The sequence below is a fragment of the Antennarius striatus genome, chromosome 5 (genome assembly GCF_040054535.1).
Source record: "Antennarius striatus isolate MH-2024 chromosome 5, ASM4005453v1, whole genome shotgun sequence".
Taxonomy (NCBI): Eukaryota; Metazoa; Chordata; class Actinopteri; order Lophiiformes; family Antennariidae; genus Antennarius; species Antennarius striatus.
The window spans coordinates 25,019,073-25,034,909 of NC_090780.1; the positions used below are offsets into that span (position 1 = coordinate 25,019,073).

The 15,837-nt window shown below is 46.7% G+C and overlaps 2 protein-coding genes across 2 annotated transcripts; one reads left to right on the top strand and one right to left on the bottom strand.

Annotated features, from left to right (window-relative positions):
• Positions 1-495: 495 nt before the first annotated feature.
• LOC137595627 (odorant receptor 131-2-like) lies at positions 496-2,717 on the bottom strand. The gene is made up of 2 exons (XM_068315841.1): positions 2,700-2,717; positions 496-1,275 (listed from the first exon to the last, which is right to left on the bottom strand). The coding sequence occupies exons 1-2, from the start codon at positions 2,715-2,717 to the stop codon at positions 496-498; spliced, it is 798 nt and encodes a 265-aa protein (XP_068171942.1).
• Positions 2,718-5,793: 3,076 nt separating this feature from the next.
• Positions 5,794-7,120, top strand: LOC137595628 (odorant receptor 131-2-like). The gene is made up of 2 exons (XM_068315842.1): positions 5,794-5,940; positions 6,341-7,120. Exons 1-2 carry the CDS (start codon positions 5,794-5,796, stop codon positions 7,118-7,120), a joined length of 927 nt encoding a protein of 308 aa, XP_068171943.1.
• Positions 7,121-15,837: the final 8,717 nt, after the last annotated feature.

Below are 15,837 nucleotides of genomic sequence, written 5' to 3' on the forward strand. Positions count from 1 at the left end.
CTTTTCCGTGGAAACTGAGTTCAAATGTTTTTTTCTGTGATAAAGGTTGTCTACTATTGCCATAGAACATATACATGGACTCTTTTTTATATATATATCTGTTTCATACCGAAAGTGACCTTGAATTCAATATAAGATGTTTCATGGAGAAAATTCCACTTGAACAAAAAGTCAAACATGTTAGTGTTAAAATACTGATGGCTTCTGTTTTTATGAAACACATTTTTTTTAAAAAGGCCAGGCAGGTTCATGATCATTAATCGATAAAAATGATTATTTTTATTTGACTCTTTATGACAAACACAATACAACATTTTGAGGAAACAAAAGTAGACAGCGAAGATGTATTACTGTATGAAACAAAGAATTAAATAGAAAACAGGTTGATTAAAATTGATCACATCATTACAAGGACCGAAATTGTTTTGCGGAGGGTATTCAGGTCTGACAAAACACGTAACAAATTAGAGTTTAACTTTCTTGTGTGGGAAATATTTAGCGGGTAATTTTCGTAAAGCTACATTCACACATTATGTTCCTCCTCAGGTACTTCCTGAAGGTCTCATCTCGTACGCCGTAGATGATTGGAGTGATGGATCGAGGCAGGACGTGCACAATAATATAGTAAGCAAACATTGAGTCAAAGTAATTGAGCAGGAGCCATCGCTGGACAACAACCAGTAACTGTGGCCCAACATATGTGGTCATACACAACAACACCTGGAAACCATGGAGGATGATGGTGTTTCTGGCCTTCTTACTGTCTTTGCTAGCGGCTGTTGCAGTGAACAGAATTCTGAAGTACGTGTAAAAGATAGTGAACCAAATAATAACTAGAAACACAGAGTGAATGATGTACCTCTTTTGGTCAAGGATGGTGTTTGGGAAGGCATTTACTCTGTTACAAACAAACTGTGAATGGAAGAAGTCCAGAGGCTCCGTTACCAAGGTGACAAACAGATCAGGAAGAACCACAGACATGCTCGTCACCCATATCAGACCAATCAGCATCAAGGTTTTCATGATGGTGCAGATCCTGCTGTGGCGTAGAGGTAAGCAGACGGCGATGTAGCACTCTATCGCCATGCACGCCACATTCAGAGGAGTGTTCTCCGTGGCAAAGAGAGTGATCAAGATGATGATGCAGCAGATGGAGAAACTGATTTTGTGGAGGTTGGCGCTCATCACGAAGAGGATAAGGCTCAGCATCACTTGGATCATGTCGTTAACAACGAGGTGGATGAAGAGTATATATCGTGGATTCAAGTAGAAGATCTGTGGATACAAAGAACCGAGAAGAGTCTTTCTTTTCAGAAGACAACTGAAGGCTGTTTCATGTTAACAACTTGGAAATATGGAGCCATTGTCAGCTCAGATATATATATATATATATATATATATATATATATATATATATATATATATATATATATATATATATATATATATATATATATACTGTCATCTGTTAGGCCTTGTACTTCTGCTTTTTGCCCTATGGCCTCTGCTAAGGGCTCTATACTGAGAGCAAACAGGATGGGAGATAATGAATCTCCGTGTCTCACGCCTGTCTACCTCAAAACAATCACAACAGTGATTACCAATTGGTAAATTTTTTCTCCAAAACCCATTTCCAACAGTGTTTGTTGCCTTTATCAAAGGCCTTTTTAGCATCCAAGCTGAGAAGCATTGAGGGCTGTTTATCTTTTGTTGCTGTGGAATGCAATTTTAAAGCCTCCCTAACACTATTTATTCCATGGCAGCCTAAAATAAAACCTGTTTGATCTGGTTTAATCAATTTTTCCATTAAATGGTCTTAGATCAGATTCAAGGACAACTTTTTTCACCTACTCAATATTGCAAAAATCAGTCTCATTTGGTGTCAACAATTGCAAAAAATCCATTTACTGTAGAGTTGATTATTGTTATTACTATCAGGGTCTCACCATAAATCCTGAATTTATTTAGTTTCTTTTTTGCAGACATGATAACATCAATCCATTTTTCTGACACTGATGATGTTGAATGGTTTTTCAGCTGTTCTACGGATCCTTGACGTGTCCCAAAACTGGTGTAGACCTCCCACTATTGAAGTGATTCTGTTGTACTGGTCTTTGGAGGAATAACAATTTTTGTCCATCTTATTTCACCAACTGTTCTTCACTCCTGATCATCGTTATTTTCATCTGCTCTGGAGAAACCCCCTTTGTTCTGATGAAGATCCTGCAGTTGTTTGGTCCAGGGGTTGTCAATCAGCCCATTCTTCTTCAGTTGTCGAGCTTTTTTAGCAATATCATCCTTCCTTTTAGTGAGATTCTGATTATCACATCATTCACAATTCATTTCTTCCATGGCGTCTAGCACTAGTTTTAACTTTTCGTCATACTTTTCTGAAAGGCTTCTTTGAGGTCACTCCTCAACTTTTCCATAGAAGAGAAGATCAGGTCTAGATTATCTTTCACATTTTTGCTTTCATACTCCTCCGTTTTTTCTTTTCCTCTCGTCATTTTAATATTGGAGAGTCAGTGAGAGTTTGAGTTAGAGAGAGAGCGACAACAGGAAACAGAAGGAAAACGTCTGCTGGCCGTAATTTTAACTAATATAAGATCATATTTTTGTTTTCCATTTTCACATCCCTGTACTGATTCCTTATGAGATCCTAACATGTAGTGAAACTCCTTTTCCTTACTGAACCTTACGTCGTACTTCGAGATCATGTCTGGTCATACCTTGAAGAACTAATATTACCTTATAACCCCACCAGAACACTGCTGTTTCATATGTCAGGTTTATTTGTGATTCCTACTACCTCCAAATGCTGAGCGCAGTATCCCAGTGTACATATTGAGCCTCTGAAGCCAATGGAATAATAAATTAAAAAAACCTCAAAGAAGTTTTGAGTTGTATTAAAAAGAGAATGAATTATACAGATAGTTGAAAACAACTGGTCGTGGCAGAAACCACCACTAGGGGGTGCTGATGTTGTAAATGTAAAACCAGGTCAGAAATTGATACTGTTTTCTTACTGAATATAAAAATCTTAATAAAATGTGACCCACAGAGTGTTGGTACTGACAGATCCGGGTCCCGCTATCAGCTGCCTCATCTCGATGACATCACATGGGGTGATGTCACTGAATGACTGATGATGAACTCCTGGGGACACAGACTGTCATCTGATTGGTGATGTGCTCAGCACAGGGGCTTTAAAAGACGTCCCCACACCCTGATGTGGAACACTGTAGTCAGGTGAGTACCGCCTCCTGTCATACCTGCACAGACTTCACGCTACACGAGCTTCTGTTTGTCATACGTGTTCCTCACCTGTGTCCCAACGATGGCTGGACGTCTCTAAGCTGGAGAATGTTTTCTGTTCCTTTGTTGAAATGTAGGAATGCAGTTCTCTGTCTCTACATATTTGGAGTTCAAACTACTTCAATCTAAAGGTGGATTAGTGTCTTATTTCACATTAATCTCCTGTTCAGTTTCATGTGTCTGTTCACCAATGAAATGTGTCCTTTACCTTTCAGACCTGTGCTCTGATCGTCAGTCTGAGGTGAGTTCTTCTCTACCTGTGAGAAAAAGTTGTCTTTATTTTGATGAGCATTATTTTTATGCTTTATTTAAAATAATCATTGCTTATTTAGCATTAATAAAATGTCATTAATGCATATACACTTACATATTTATGTCTTTAGTGCTGTTTATGTGTTTGTGACATTTCATGATGAAACATGAACTCATTGCTTCCCCCCTACTGTCCCACTGCTGTGTTTATCTGCTTTAATCATCACTGGGTTCTTCTGACTGAAACTTTTTCCTAGTTTAATCAGCTGTTGGATTCTGAGGTGAGGTGGCCATAATTTTAAAGGGTTTCTCTTCCTTAGAAGGTTTTCTGTTAAACAGACAAAGTCATCTTCTGAGTATTTTAATATTTAGGCTACCTAACTAACTGGTTTTCTTCAAGGGTTTTCTGATCACCTGTCTTTTATTGTCTCTAGATATGAGGGAGTTCTTATCCTGGGTATCTTTTTTAATCTCCTACAGTCCTTTAAAAATGGAGCTCAAATTAAATGAAAGATAATTAACCTAATCCAGTGTCACAAGGCAATAAAGAGATTGAAAATGTCCTTGGCTGATCTATATCTGTAAAGCTGATTGATATCTACTGTTGTACCTGCTAAATGTTTTGTCAGTATCTATCTATCTATCTATCTATCTATCTATTACATACATGCAATTGAACAGATATATATGTATGTACATTGCTCTATGCTTTCAGTCATTGTTAATTTAATTATATCTCACTACTGTTGTTTTTTAAATGACTTTAATATACAGTTTTCTTTTGTGTTCAGAGTGATATTCCAATCTGTTATCACCAGTGACGTACAGTGAGGTTCACGGCGGTGAGGCACCGACATTAAAGTGAGTTCTACGAATCAAACAGGGTGTCGTATTTGGCAGTATATTAGCAGCCTGACTGACTAGTTAAAGATCATTTAGGACACACGGTGAAGCACCAATATTTGAGCCCCACCTCAGATTGGACAACCAATCAATCAAAACAAGATTGAATTAATAAAACAAGACCAACGTCGGAACTTCCTCTCTGATAGGTGTGTCCAGAGAGGAACTGTGGTATTGTATGAGGAAGTCTGGAGTGGCAGAGAAGTATGTTAGAGCAGTGCAGGACATGTATGAGGACTGTAAGACAGTGGTGAGGTGTGCTGTAGGTGTGACAGAGGAGTTCAAGGTGGAGGTGGGACTGCATCAGGGATCAGCTCTGAGCCCCTTCTTGTTGCTATGGTGATGGACAGGCTGACAGACGAGGTTAGACAGGAATCTCCATGGACTATGATGTTTGCAGATGACATTGTGATCTGCAGTGAGAGCAGGGAACAGGTGGAGGAGAAGCTAGAGAGGTGGAGGTTTGTCCTGGAAAGGAGAGGAATGAAGGTTAGCCGCAGTAAGACAGAGTACATGTGTGTGAATGAGAGGGACCCAAGTGGAAGAGTGAGGTTACAGGGAGAAGAGATCAAGAAGGTGGAGGATTTGAAGTACTTAGGGTCAACAGTCCAGAGCAATGGAGAGTCTGGAAAAGAGGTGAAGAAGCGTGTCCAGGCAGGATGGAACGGGTGGAGGAAAGTGTCAGGTGTGATGTGTGATAGAAGAGTTTCAGCTAAAATGAAAAGAAAGGTGTACAAAACTGTGGTGAGACCAGCGATGTTGTTTGGTCTAGAGACAGTGTCCCTGAGGAAAAGACAGGAGACAGAGCTGGAGGTAGCAGAGATGAAGATGCTGAGGTTCTCTCTGGGAGTGACCAGGATGGATAGGATCAGGAATGAGTACATCAGAGGGACAGCACATGTTAGAGGTTCTAGAGATAAAGTCAGAGAGGCCAGACTGAGATGGTTTGGACATGTCCAGAGGAGAGATACATATATTGGTAGAAGGATGCTGAGTTCTGAACTGCCAGGCAGGAGGCCTAGAGGAAGACCAAAGAGGAGGTTTATGGATGTAGTGAAAGAGGACATGAAGGTAGTTGGTGTGAGAGAAGAGGATGCAGAAGACAGGAGTAGATGGAGGACACTGATTGGCTGTGGTGACCCCTGAAGGGAAAAGCTGAAAGGAAAAGAAGAATGTCGGAGCTTAATATCCTCTAGTTTTTAATGTCAGGCTGCAAGTTTCATGGCCAATACATCACTCTGTCTGGCCTCACCGCTATGAACCTCAACGCACATCACTGGTGGTTACCAATGTCTGTATTTTCTTGTGCTTTAAGCTGCAGACATGAACTCAACTGACATTCCCAAATTTCCTGGTCGGTCTCCAGAACCTTTCTCCAAAGCTTTGGCCAAGAATCTTCTGGTTTTTCTTCTTGGAGTCTCAATCACCTGCATCAATTCTAGTTTCATTCATGTCTTCAGCAAACACCAGGTCTGATTCTTCTTTGTTGTTGTGTTGCTACAAATAATGAACATCTGGATGATGAGCTAACATCAGCTCGGAATGTTGAGACAACATGTTGCTAGCTGACATGAGCTAACTGTAGGTCAGAATGTTGAAACAACATAGCTATCTTAGAGATAGACACCTGAAAGTACCTTACGACAATTGATGCTATTTCAACCTGTTGTTAGCTGAAATCAGTTAATGTTAGATCCATAAGTCCACATTTTTCAATCATGAGTTACCTTTAGCTCCACATGGCCAGTCTTTGTGATTTAACCCCACATGATAGTCGTGGGTGGCAAGTTAGGAAGTTGACATTGTTAGCATGAAAAGAATAAATCTCATAAACTGCATGTAAACTCTTTTCTGTTTTTTGGATCAACAGATCTTCTACCTGAATCCACGATATATACTCTTCATCCACCTGGTTCTTAACGACATGATCCATGTGATGCTGACCGTCATCCTCTTCATCATCAGCTACACCCTCTACAAAATCAGTTTCTCCATCTGCTGCGTCATGGTCCTGATCACGCTTTTTGCCACAGAGAACACTCCTCTGAATGTGGCGTGCATGGCGATAGAGTGCTACGTCGCCATATGCTTACCTCTACGCCACAGCAGGATCTGCACCATCAAGAAAACATTGATGCTGATTGGTCTGATATGGGTGACGAGCATGTCTGTGGTTCTTCCTGATCTGTTTGTTACCTTGGCAACGCAGCCTCTGGACTTCTTCCATTCTCGGTTTGCTTGTAACAGACAAACTGCCTTCCCAAACCTTGTCCTCACCAAAAAGAGGGACATCATTCACTCTATGTTTCTAGTCATTATTTGGTTCACTATCTTCTACACGTACTTCAGAATTCTGTTCACTGCAAGAGCCGCTAGCAAAGACAGTAAGAAGGCCAGAAACACCATCATCCTCCATGGTTTCCAGGTCTTGTTGTGTATGGCCACATATGTAAGGCCACAGTTAGTAGATACTCTCCGGCGATGGTTCCTGCTTAATTATGTCGAGATACTGTTTGCTTTCTATGTTATCGTGCACATCCTGCCACGATGCATTAGTCCAATGGTATATGGTATACGAGATGAGACCTTCAGGAAGTACCTGAAGAAGAACTTGTTGTGTAACTACAGCTCGACAAAAAGCATCCGCTGAACATTCCCTTTCAAGAGGGTTAAGTGTAAAGTGTCATCTGTCATGTGTTTCCGCAGACCTTAATAACCTTCACACGACATTTTCATGTATTTTGATGATGTGATCAATTTGAATATATATTTTTATTTTATTTAATTCATTGCTTTATTCACAAGTACATTTTCTTTGTGCGTGGTAGTTAACATAAAATGCTATTGTATTTTATCTTTGTTTGCAACGGCACAAGTCCATTAAAAATAAAAAGTATATTATCACCGTTACTGCTGATGACTTGATTGGACATGGTTTGTTAATAAAATGTGTTTATCTGAAATAAAGACAGAAACCATCAGTATTTCAACACTTAAGTCTTTGACTTTCTGTTCACACTGACTTTTCTCACTCTGACATTTTCTCCATTAAATGGTCTTAGATTAGATTCAAGGACGACCTTTTTCACCTACTTAACAATACAGAAATCAGTCTCACTCTGTGTCAACAGTTGCAAACCAGGCCCATGCATTTGTTCTACCGTCGATCATTGTTTCTTATTTTCAGGGTCTCACAATAAATCCTGAACTCTGTAGTTGTTCCAGCAGACTTTGGTCAGTTTAGCTGATAAGAGATCATATTTTCCCCCTTTTTCAGATCCCTGTTCTGACTCACTATAAGATCTTAATATATACTGAAATTCCGTATCCCAGTCGAACCTTACATCATAAACCACATTCATGTCTGGTCATACCTTGAAGAAGTCTTTGGACCCTATTACCCCACCAGAACAGTGCTGTTGAAAATATCAGGTTTATTTATGATTACCATCGTCTCCAAATACCGATGCAGTATCCCAGTGTGCATATTGAGCCTCCAAAGCCAAAGCTTGGAACTGTCACAATCCGCTCCTGGTTTTCCCCTCATCCGCCCAGCTCTACCTGCCTTCCACTCCAAACTCATCAGTGCAACTGCCTTCACCTGTGTTTCCTCACCTGATTAGCACCTGCCTGCTCAGTACATATACCCTCCCATTCCTCTGAGTCTCTGCCAGATTGTCTTTGTGTCATGCATAGCTCTCTCGTGTTGATCTCCGGACTGCTTCCTCGGTTACGACCCTGCCTGTCTTCGACCCGTCTTCCTCGTCTCTGCCCCGGTAAACTGACCAGCCTTCTGTCCTTGACTACTCTGCCTGCTCGTTCCTTGTCTGATACCTGTCACCTGGGATTCCTGTTTACGGAGACTGTTTGTCTGGAATATTGCTGCCATTCTGTGCGAACCCCAGAATAAACTGTTGGACTATTACTGATCTGGTCTCAGTCTGTGCTGTACTTGGGTCCTACCTCTGACCCGTTACAGTACAATCTGGCCATAAATGGATCCAGCACAGGTTGATCACCGGATCTCCCGGATGGAGGACATGCTTAACCAGCTGGTTGCGAATTCTGTTGCGGCTGCAGCAGAAAACCAGCAGGTTCTGGCACAAGTTCGGTGTGATGTAGCAAGTCTCCACGCCCGCACCCAGGCCCTGGGGCTCACACCGTCTGTCTCACCGGGAGCCACGTTCTCGTCACCTGCCTCGGCGGGCGCTGCTGCTCCGCCGTCCGCCTCAGCAGGTGTCGCCGCCGTTCCGCCTTCGATCCGGGAGCCTAACGTGGGAGCACCGGAGCGTTATGACGGCGATCCTGCCACCTGCAACGCCTTTCTCTGCAACTGTTCCATCCTTTTCTCCCTCCAGCCGCTCACCTTCTCCTCGGAGGAGGCTAAGGTGGCTTACACCGTCAATCACCTCACCGGGCGGGCACGTCTGTGGGGCACTGCGGAGTGGCAGAGAGGGACTCCCGCCTGTCGATCTTTCCAGTCCTTCGCCGACGAGCTCCGGAAGGTTTTTGGTACTGGACCTCTGGGGGCCGACGCCGGACGAGAACTGCTGGATCTGGTCCAGGGCAGCCGTTCAGTCACGGATTACGCTATAGACTTTCGTACTACGGCCCCTCTGTGTGACTGGAACCCGGTCACCCTCCGTGATGTTTTTTTGCGGGGCCTGGCTGGATACATCAAGGACGAGCTGGTCGCTTATGAGCTGCCGTCAACACTGGAGCGCCTGATTGAACTCGCCACCCGCATTGATCTGCGCATCCAGGCACGCCGGAGAGAGAGACGCTCTGAGCTCCAGCCACGCCCTGCCCGTCCCCGCAGTCCTCCTCGCTCCAAGCCTACAGCGGCGCCGACCTCTCTCCTGTCTGCCTCAGTCACCCCTGTGTGTGAGGGGGATCCGGAGCCGATGCAGCTTGGCCGCACCCGCCTCTCACCTGAGGAGAGGGAGAGAAGACAGCGCTTGAACCTCTGTATGTACTGCGGTCAGCCAGGACACTTCGTCAGCCGGTGCCCAGTAAAAGCCAGAGCTCACCAGTGAACGGAGGCATACTGGTGAGCTCCATCGCTGATCCCGCCTCCTCTGAAAGGCCAAGCATCACCGCCAAGTTCCTGCTGCCTTCTGGTTCCCACTCCATCGCCGCCCTCCTGGATTCTGGGGCTGATGGGAGCATCATGGACGAGAACCTCGCTCTTCAGCTGGGACTACGCCCGGAGCCGCTGCCGTCGCCCATTGCAGCCAGAGCCCTGGACGGACATGTGCTGGGGAGGGTAACGTCTCAAACCAACCCGGTGCGCATGCTCCTGCCAGGGGGGCACGGTGAGAGCATCCAGTTTCTGCTTCTGTCCACACCTAACCAGCCCGTCATTCTGGGGTACCCCTGGCTCCGCCTGCACAATCCTAACATCGACTGGACAACCTGCTCCGTTCGGGAGTGGGGCGCGACCTGCCAGCGGACCTGTCTCGAGGCGTCGTCAGCTTCTTCTGCTCCTGCTTCTACTCCTGCTCCTGACCTCACTGGGGTTCCAGCTGTGTACCACTGCCTAAAAGAGGTATTTAACAAAGCTAAAGCCACCTCCCTGCCGCCACACCGCCCTTATGACTGTGCGATTGACTTACTACCGGGCACATCACCTCCCAAGGGACGCTTGTACTCTCTCTCTGCCCCTGAGAGAAAAGCCATGGAGGTATACATTAAAGACTCCTTGGCGGCAGGGATCATCCGCCCCTCTTCTTCACCTGCTGGCGCAGGATTTTTTTTCGTAGAAAAGAAGGATAAAACACTGCGTCCCTGCATAGACTATCGTGGACTTAATGATATCACGGTTAAGAACCGCTACCCCCTCCCGCTCCTCTCCACGGCTTTTGAACTGCTCCAGGGGGCGACGGTGTTCTCAAAACTCGATCTGAGGAATGCGTATCATCTGGTTCGCATCCGGGAGGGAGATGAGTGGATGACTGCCTTCAACACCCCGACAGGGCATTACGAGTATCGTGTGATGCCCTTCGGTTTGACAAATGCCCCTGCAGTTTTCCAAGCCCTGGTGAACGATGTGCTCCGAGACATGTTGAATAAGTACGTCTTTGTGTATCTGGATGACATCCTGATCTTTTCCCGCAGCCAGGAGAAGCACGTCGTCCACGTCAGATCCGTCCTCCGCCGCCTCCTGGACAACGCCCTCTTCGTCAAGGCGGAGAAGTGTGAGTTCCATGTACCCTCAGTCTCCTTCCTGGGGTACATTATTGCCAAAGACTGCATAAGGATGGACCCTGCTAAGGTTTCGGCTGTAACCTCCTGGCCGGTCCCGGAGACACGCAAGCAACTGCAACGTTTCTTGGGTTTTGCCAATTTCTACCGGCGCTTCATCAGAGGTTTCAGCTCCATTGCATCTCCCCTCTCGGCCCTCACCTCATCCAAGACCTCCTTCCGTTGGACCGATGCAGCTCAATGAGCCTTCGACACCCTCAAGACTCGTTTCTCCACTGCCCCCATCCTCCAGATTCCCGATCCAGAGCGCCAGTTCACTGTGGAGGTGGATGCATCCAGCGTGGGGGTGGGGGCGATCCTGTCCCAGCGCGCCGCCAAAGACCAGAAGCTCCATCCCTGCGCCTTTTTCTCTCGCCGTCTCACTCCCACAGAGAGGAATTATGACATTGGTAACAGGGAGCTTCTGGCGGTAAAGGCAGCCTTGGAGGAGTGGCGCCATTGGCTAGAGGGGGCCAATGTGCCATTCATTGTGTGGACTGATCACCGCAACCTGGAATATATTCGCTCGGCCAAGAGACTGAACTCAAGGCAAGCCCGCTGGTCACTGTTCTTTGACAGATTTAATTTCACGCTGTCCTATCGGCCAGGCTCCCGTAATACCAAGCCAGATGCACTGTCCCGCCGATTTCCTGAGAGCCCGGATGAAAGACCTGAACCCTCCACCATTATTCCAGCCTCCTGCCTCGTCGCTTGCGTCACCTGGGAGATCGAGGAGAGGGTGCGAGCAGCCGCTGAGGATCAGCCCGGTCCTAGTTCCTGTCCTCCTGACCGCCTGTTTGTTCCAGCTAGGCTCCGTTCCGATGTGCTCCAGTGGGGGCACGCCTCCCGGCTCACCTGTCATCCAGGCATTCAGCGCACTTGTGATGTCCTGCAGCAGCGCTTTTGGTGGCCTTCGCTGGAGGAGGATGTCCGTGGCTACGTCAACGCGTGTCCTGTTTGTAACCAGAATAAGACTCCTCGTCACCCACCAGCCGGCCTCCTGCACCCCCTGCCTGTCCCTCATCGCCCTTGGTCACACATTTCCCTGGACTTTGTTACCGGTCTACCCCCCTCCAGGGGTCACACTGCCATCCTCACAGTGGTAGACCGGTTCAGCAAAATGGCACACTTCATTCCCCTTCCCAAGCTTCCTTCTGCCAAAGAGACTGCCAGTCTGGTCCTCCAACACATCTTTCGGCTCCATGGTCTGCCCACCGACATCGTCTCTGACCGGGGCCCCCAGTTCACGTCCATCTTCTGGAAGGAGTTTTGCAGTCTGCTGGGGTCCTCGGTCAGCCTCACCTCTGGTTTTCACCCCCAGTCCAACGGGCAGACTGAGAGAGCTAACCAGGACCTGGAAACCACGCTTCACTGTCTCACGGCTGACAATCCTGCTTCCTGGTCGGAGCAACTCATCTGGGTGGAATATGCCCACAACACCCTCACCTGCTCCTCCACGGGCCTTTCCCCCTTCCAGTGTGCCTATGGGTATCGGCCGCCACTCTTTGCTCACCAAGAGAGGGAGGCTGCCTGCCCGTCGGCTCAAGCCTTTGTCCGTCGTTGCCGGCGCACCTGGGAACGAGCACGCACCGCCCTCCTGAAGTCTGCTGACCGCTACGCTGCCGCCGCCAACAAGCGCCGCAAGCCTGCTCCCGCCTACCAGGTCGGCCAGAGGGTCTGGCTCTCCACCCGTGACCTGCCCCTCAAGGTGGAGAGTCGCAAGCTGGCTCCCAGGTTTGTGGGGCCCTTCCCCATCACTCGCATCATTAACCCGGAAGCGGTCCGCCTGCAGCTTCCAGGGTCCATGAGGATCCACCCAACTTTCCACGTCTCCAAAATCAAGCCTGTCCGGGTGAGTCCTCTTGTTCCCCCTACACCACCCCCTCCTCCTCCTCAGCTTGTCGATGGTGGTCCTGTGTATGCTGTCAAGCGCCTCTTGCGCTCTCGCCGCCGTGGACGTGGTATGCAGTATCTGGTGGACTGGGAAGGTTACGGTCCGGTGGATCGTTCCTGGATTCCGGCCCGGTTCATCGTGGATCCTCGGCTCATCGCAGACTTTCACCGCCTGCATCCGGACCAGCCTGCTCCATCCTTCATCCCGTCCCCTGGGGGACCTGCTGCTGATGGGCCTGCCGACCCGCCGGAACATGGTGGCTCGGATGTGGACGCTTCCTCCGGCTCGTCTTCCGTTTCTGCAGACGACGATGTGGCCTCCGCTGTCTCGGAGGAGTTTTAGCCCCCCTCCGGCCTCCCCCCTCCCTCCCCGCTCAGTCTGGGACGTCTGGAGCCGTCCCTTGAAGGGGGGGGTCCTGTCACAATCCGCTCCTGGTTTTCCCCTCATCCGCCCAGCTCTACCTGCCTTCCACTCCAAACTCATCAGTGCAACTGCCTTCACCTGTGTTTCCTCACCTGATTAGCACCTGCCTGCTCAGTACATATACCCTCCCATTCCTCTGAGTCTCTGCCAGATTGTCTTTGTGTCATGCATAGCTCTCTCGTGTTGATCTCCGGACTGCTTCCTCGGTTACGACCCTGCCTGTCTTCGACCCGTCTTCCTCGTCTCTGCCCCGGTAAACTGACCAGCCTTCTGTCCTTGACTACTCTGCCTGCTCGTTCCTTGTCTGATACCTGTCACCTGGGATTCCTGTTTACGGAGACTGTTTGTCTGGAATATTGCTGCCATTCTGTGCGAACCCCAGAATAAACTGTTGGACTATTACTGATCTGGTCTCAGTCTGTGCTGTACTTGGGTCCTACCTCTGACCCGTTACAGGAACACCTTTTAAGTGACGTGGCCTAATTTTATTGTCTTGGAGCCTTCAAGTGTCAAGTTTCAAGTTTATTTATTTTTATATAGCCCAGATTCACAAACAATGTCTCAAAGGGCTTTACAATCTGCACATGGACGATATCCCTCTGACCTTTGTGCACTGCAAGCAGTGCGACCCTCGCATCGGATAAGGAACAACTCCCCCCAAAAACCCTTTTAACAGGGGAAAAAATGGATGGGAGAAACCTCAGGAAGACTGCAGAGGAGGGACCCCTCTTCCAGGAGTGGACAGACGAAGCAATAGATACCGCATGTACAGATTAACAACACAATAATAATAACAGTAACAATAACAGTAACAATAAATGTATAACAAAGGCACGCCGATCCATCCAGTAGAGCGAGTCACCACCAGCCGATGAAGCACACAGAGGTCACCGATTGCCGAGGATCCACCACTCTGAGGACAGACCAGACAGTGCCTAAGTCATTCAGCTCAAAAAAGTTAAAGTCAAGGTTACTCTGGCAAAACCCCAAAACCACAGCAGAACCAAATGAGGCAGAACCAGCACTCCCCTAGTGGATGGTGAAACAGGACCACTGTACAGCTTGTGCTATCGCCAGCCATGGAAGCAGACAGAGGTAGCCGATTGCCGATGATCCACCACACAAAGGCCTGTGAGAGAGAACAGCAGAAGAAGGAAGAGAGACAGAGATAGCAGAGATAGCAGGGGCGAGAGTGGTGCTAGAGGGACCAGAATAGCAGAGAATTAATGGGAGGCAGGGGCCTAACTAAGAAATCCTATGACTCGTCGGCAGGACTAGGCTAAACCTAAACATTGAGACCGCCATCCCCGATATTACTTATATGTTAGGTCGAACAGATATGTTTTGAGTCTAGATTTAAAGACATTTACAGATTCAGACTGTCTAATATTTATAGGGAGGTTATTCCACAAGAAAGGGGCACGATAGGAGAAGGCCCTCTGGCCAGCTGACTTCTTTTTAAATCTAGGAACACACAAGAGACCAGTATTCTGAGAGCGGAGAGCCCTAGTCGGCGTATAAGGTTTAACAAGATCAGACAGATAGGTTGGTGCAAGCCCATTAAGGCTTTTGTATGTTAGTAAGAGTACCTTAAAATCGGATCTAACATGAATCGGGAGCCAGTGTAATGCAGCCAAAACTGGGGTGATATGGTCAAATTTTCTAGTTTCAGTTAATATTCTTGCTGCTGTGTTCTGAACCATCTGAAGGCCCCTAGTTCTAGACCGAGGCAACCCTGATAACAGAACATTACAATAGTCAAGTCTAGAGGACACAAAGGCATGAATCAAAATTTCTGCATCAGCCATGGCTAAAGAGGACCTAATTTTGGAAATATTACGTAGATGAAAGAAGGCGATCTTTGTCACCTCTTTACTATGCTTGTCAAAGGCAAGAGTCGAATCTAACGTTACTCCTAGGTTCTTGACTGTTGAACTATGGGTTATAAGACAGTTATCTACAGATATTGTTAGGTTTTGAAATTGGTTTCTATGTCGTGCAGGGCCAATGATTAACATTTCAGTTTTGTCTGGGTTTAGGAGCAGGAAATTACTGGACATCCAACTATTCACAGCAGAAAGACAGGCCTCTAGTTTACTCAATTCAGATCGATCATCTGCTTTTATAGGCATATAAAGTTGTGTGTCATCCGCATAACAGTGGAAACCTATTCCAAAGCTGCGTATAATTTGACCAAGAGGTGCAACATACAGGGAGAATAGTAGAGGACCAAGGACAGACCCCTGAGGTACGCCATATTTGACGTCGGAGAAGGCAGAAGTTTTATTATTGTAGGAGACACATTGTGTCCTATCAGATAGATAAGATTTTAACCAAGCCAGAGCTAACTCACAGACACCAAACTGTCTCTCCAGTCGATCAAGGAGTATACAGTGATCTATAGTATCAAATGCTGCACTAAGATCCAAAAGAAGGAGAACAGAAGTGGTATCAGAGTCCAGATTTAATAGGAGATCATTCACAACTTTGGTAAGTGCTGTTTCAGTGGAATGAAACAGCACTTAAGCCTTGGGGCATCTAAGTCTTTATCGCCTTTTTAGACTTTGAATTGTTCTCTGGTTGATTGAATTTACTACGCGAGAGGCTGAAACTTTGTCACAGCGAGATCGCAAATCCCAATTTTTGAAATATTTGCTGTAGACAGATCTATATTGTGTCACATACAGGATTTTGAACCCAAAATGCTGCTTTTGACCTGACGTTGTGGTCACACTATTTCTCTTTTACACTCTTATTTCACTTTCTCACTTCTCTGTTTATAGTCCCCCCTGATCCTTCAGGAATAA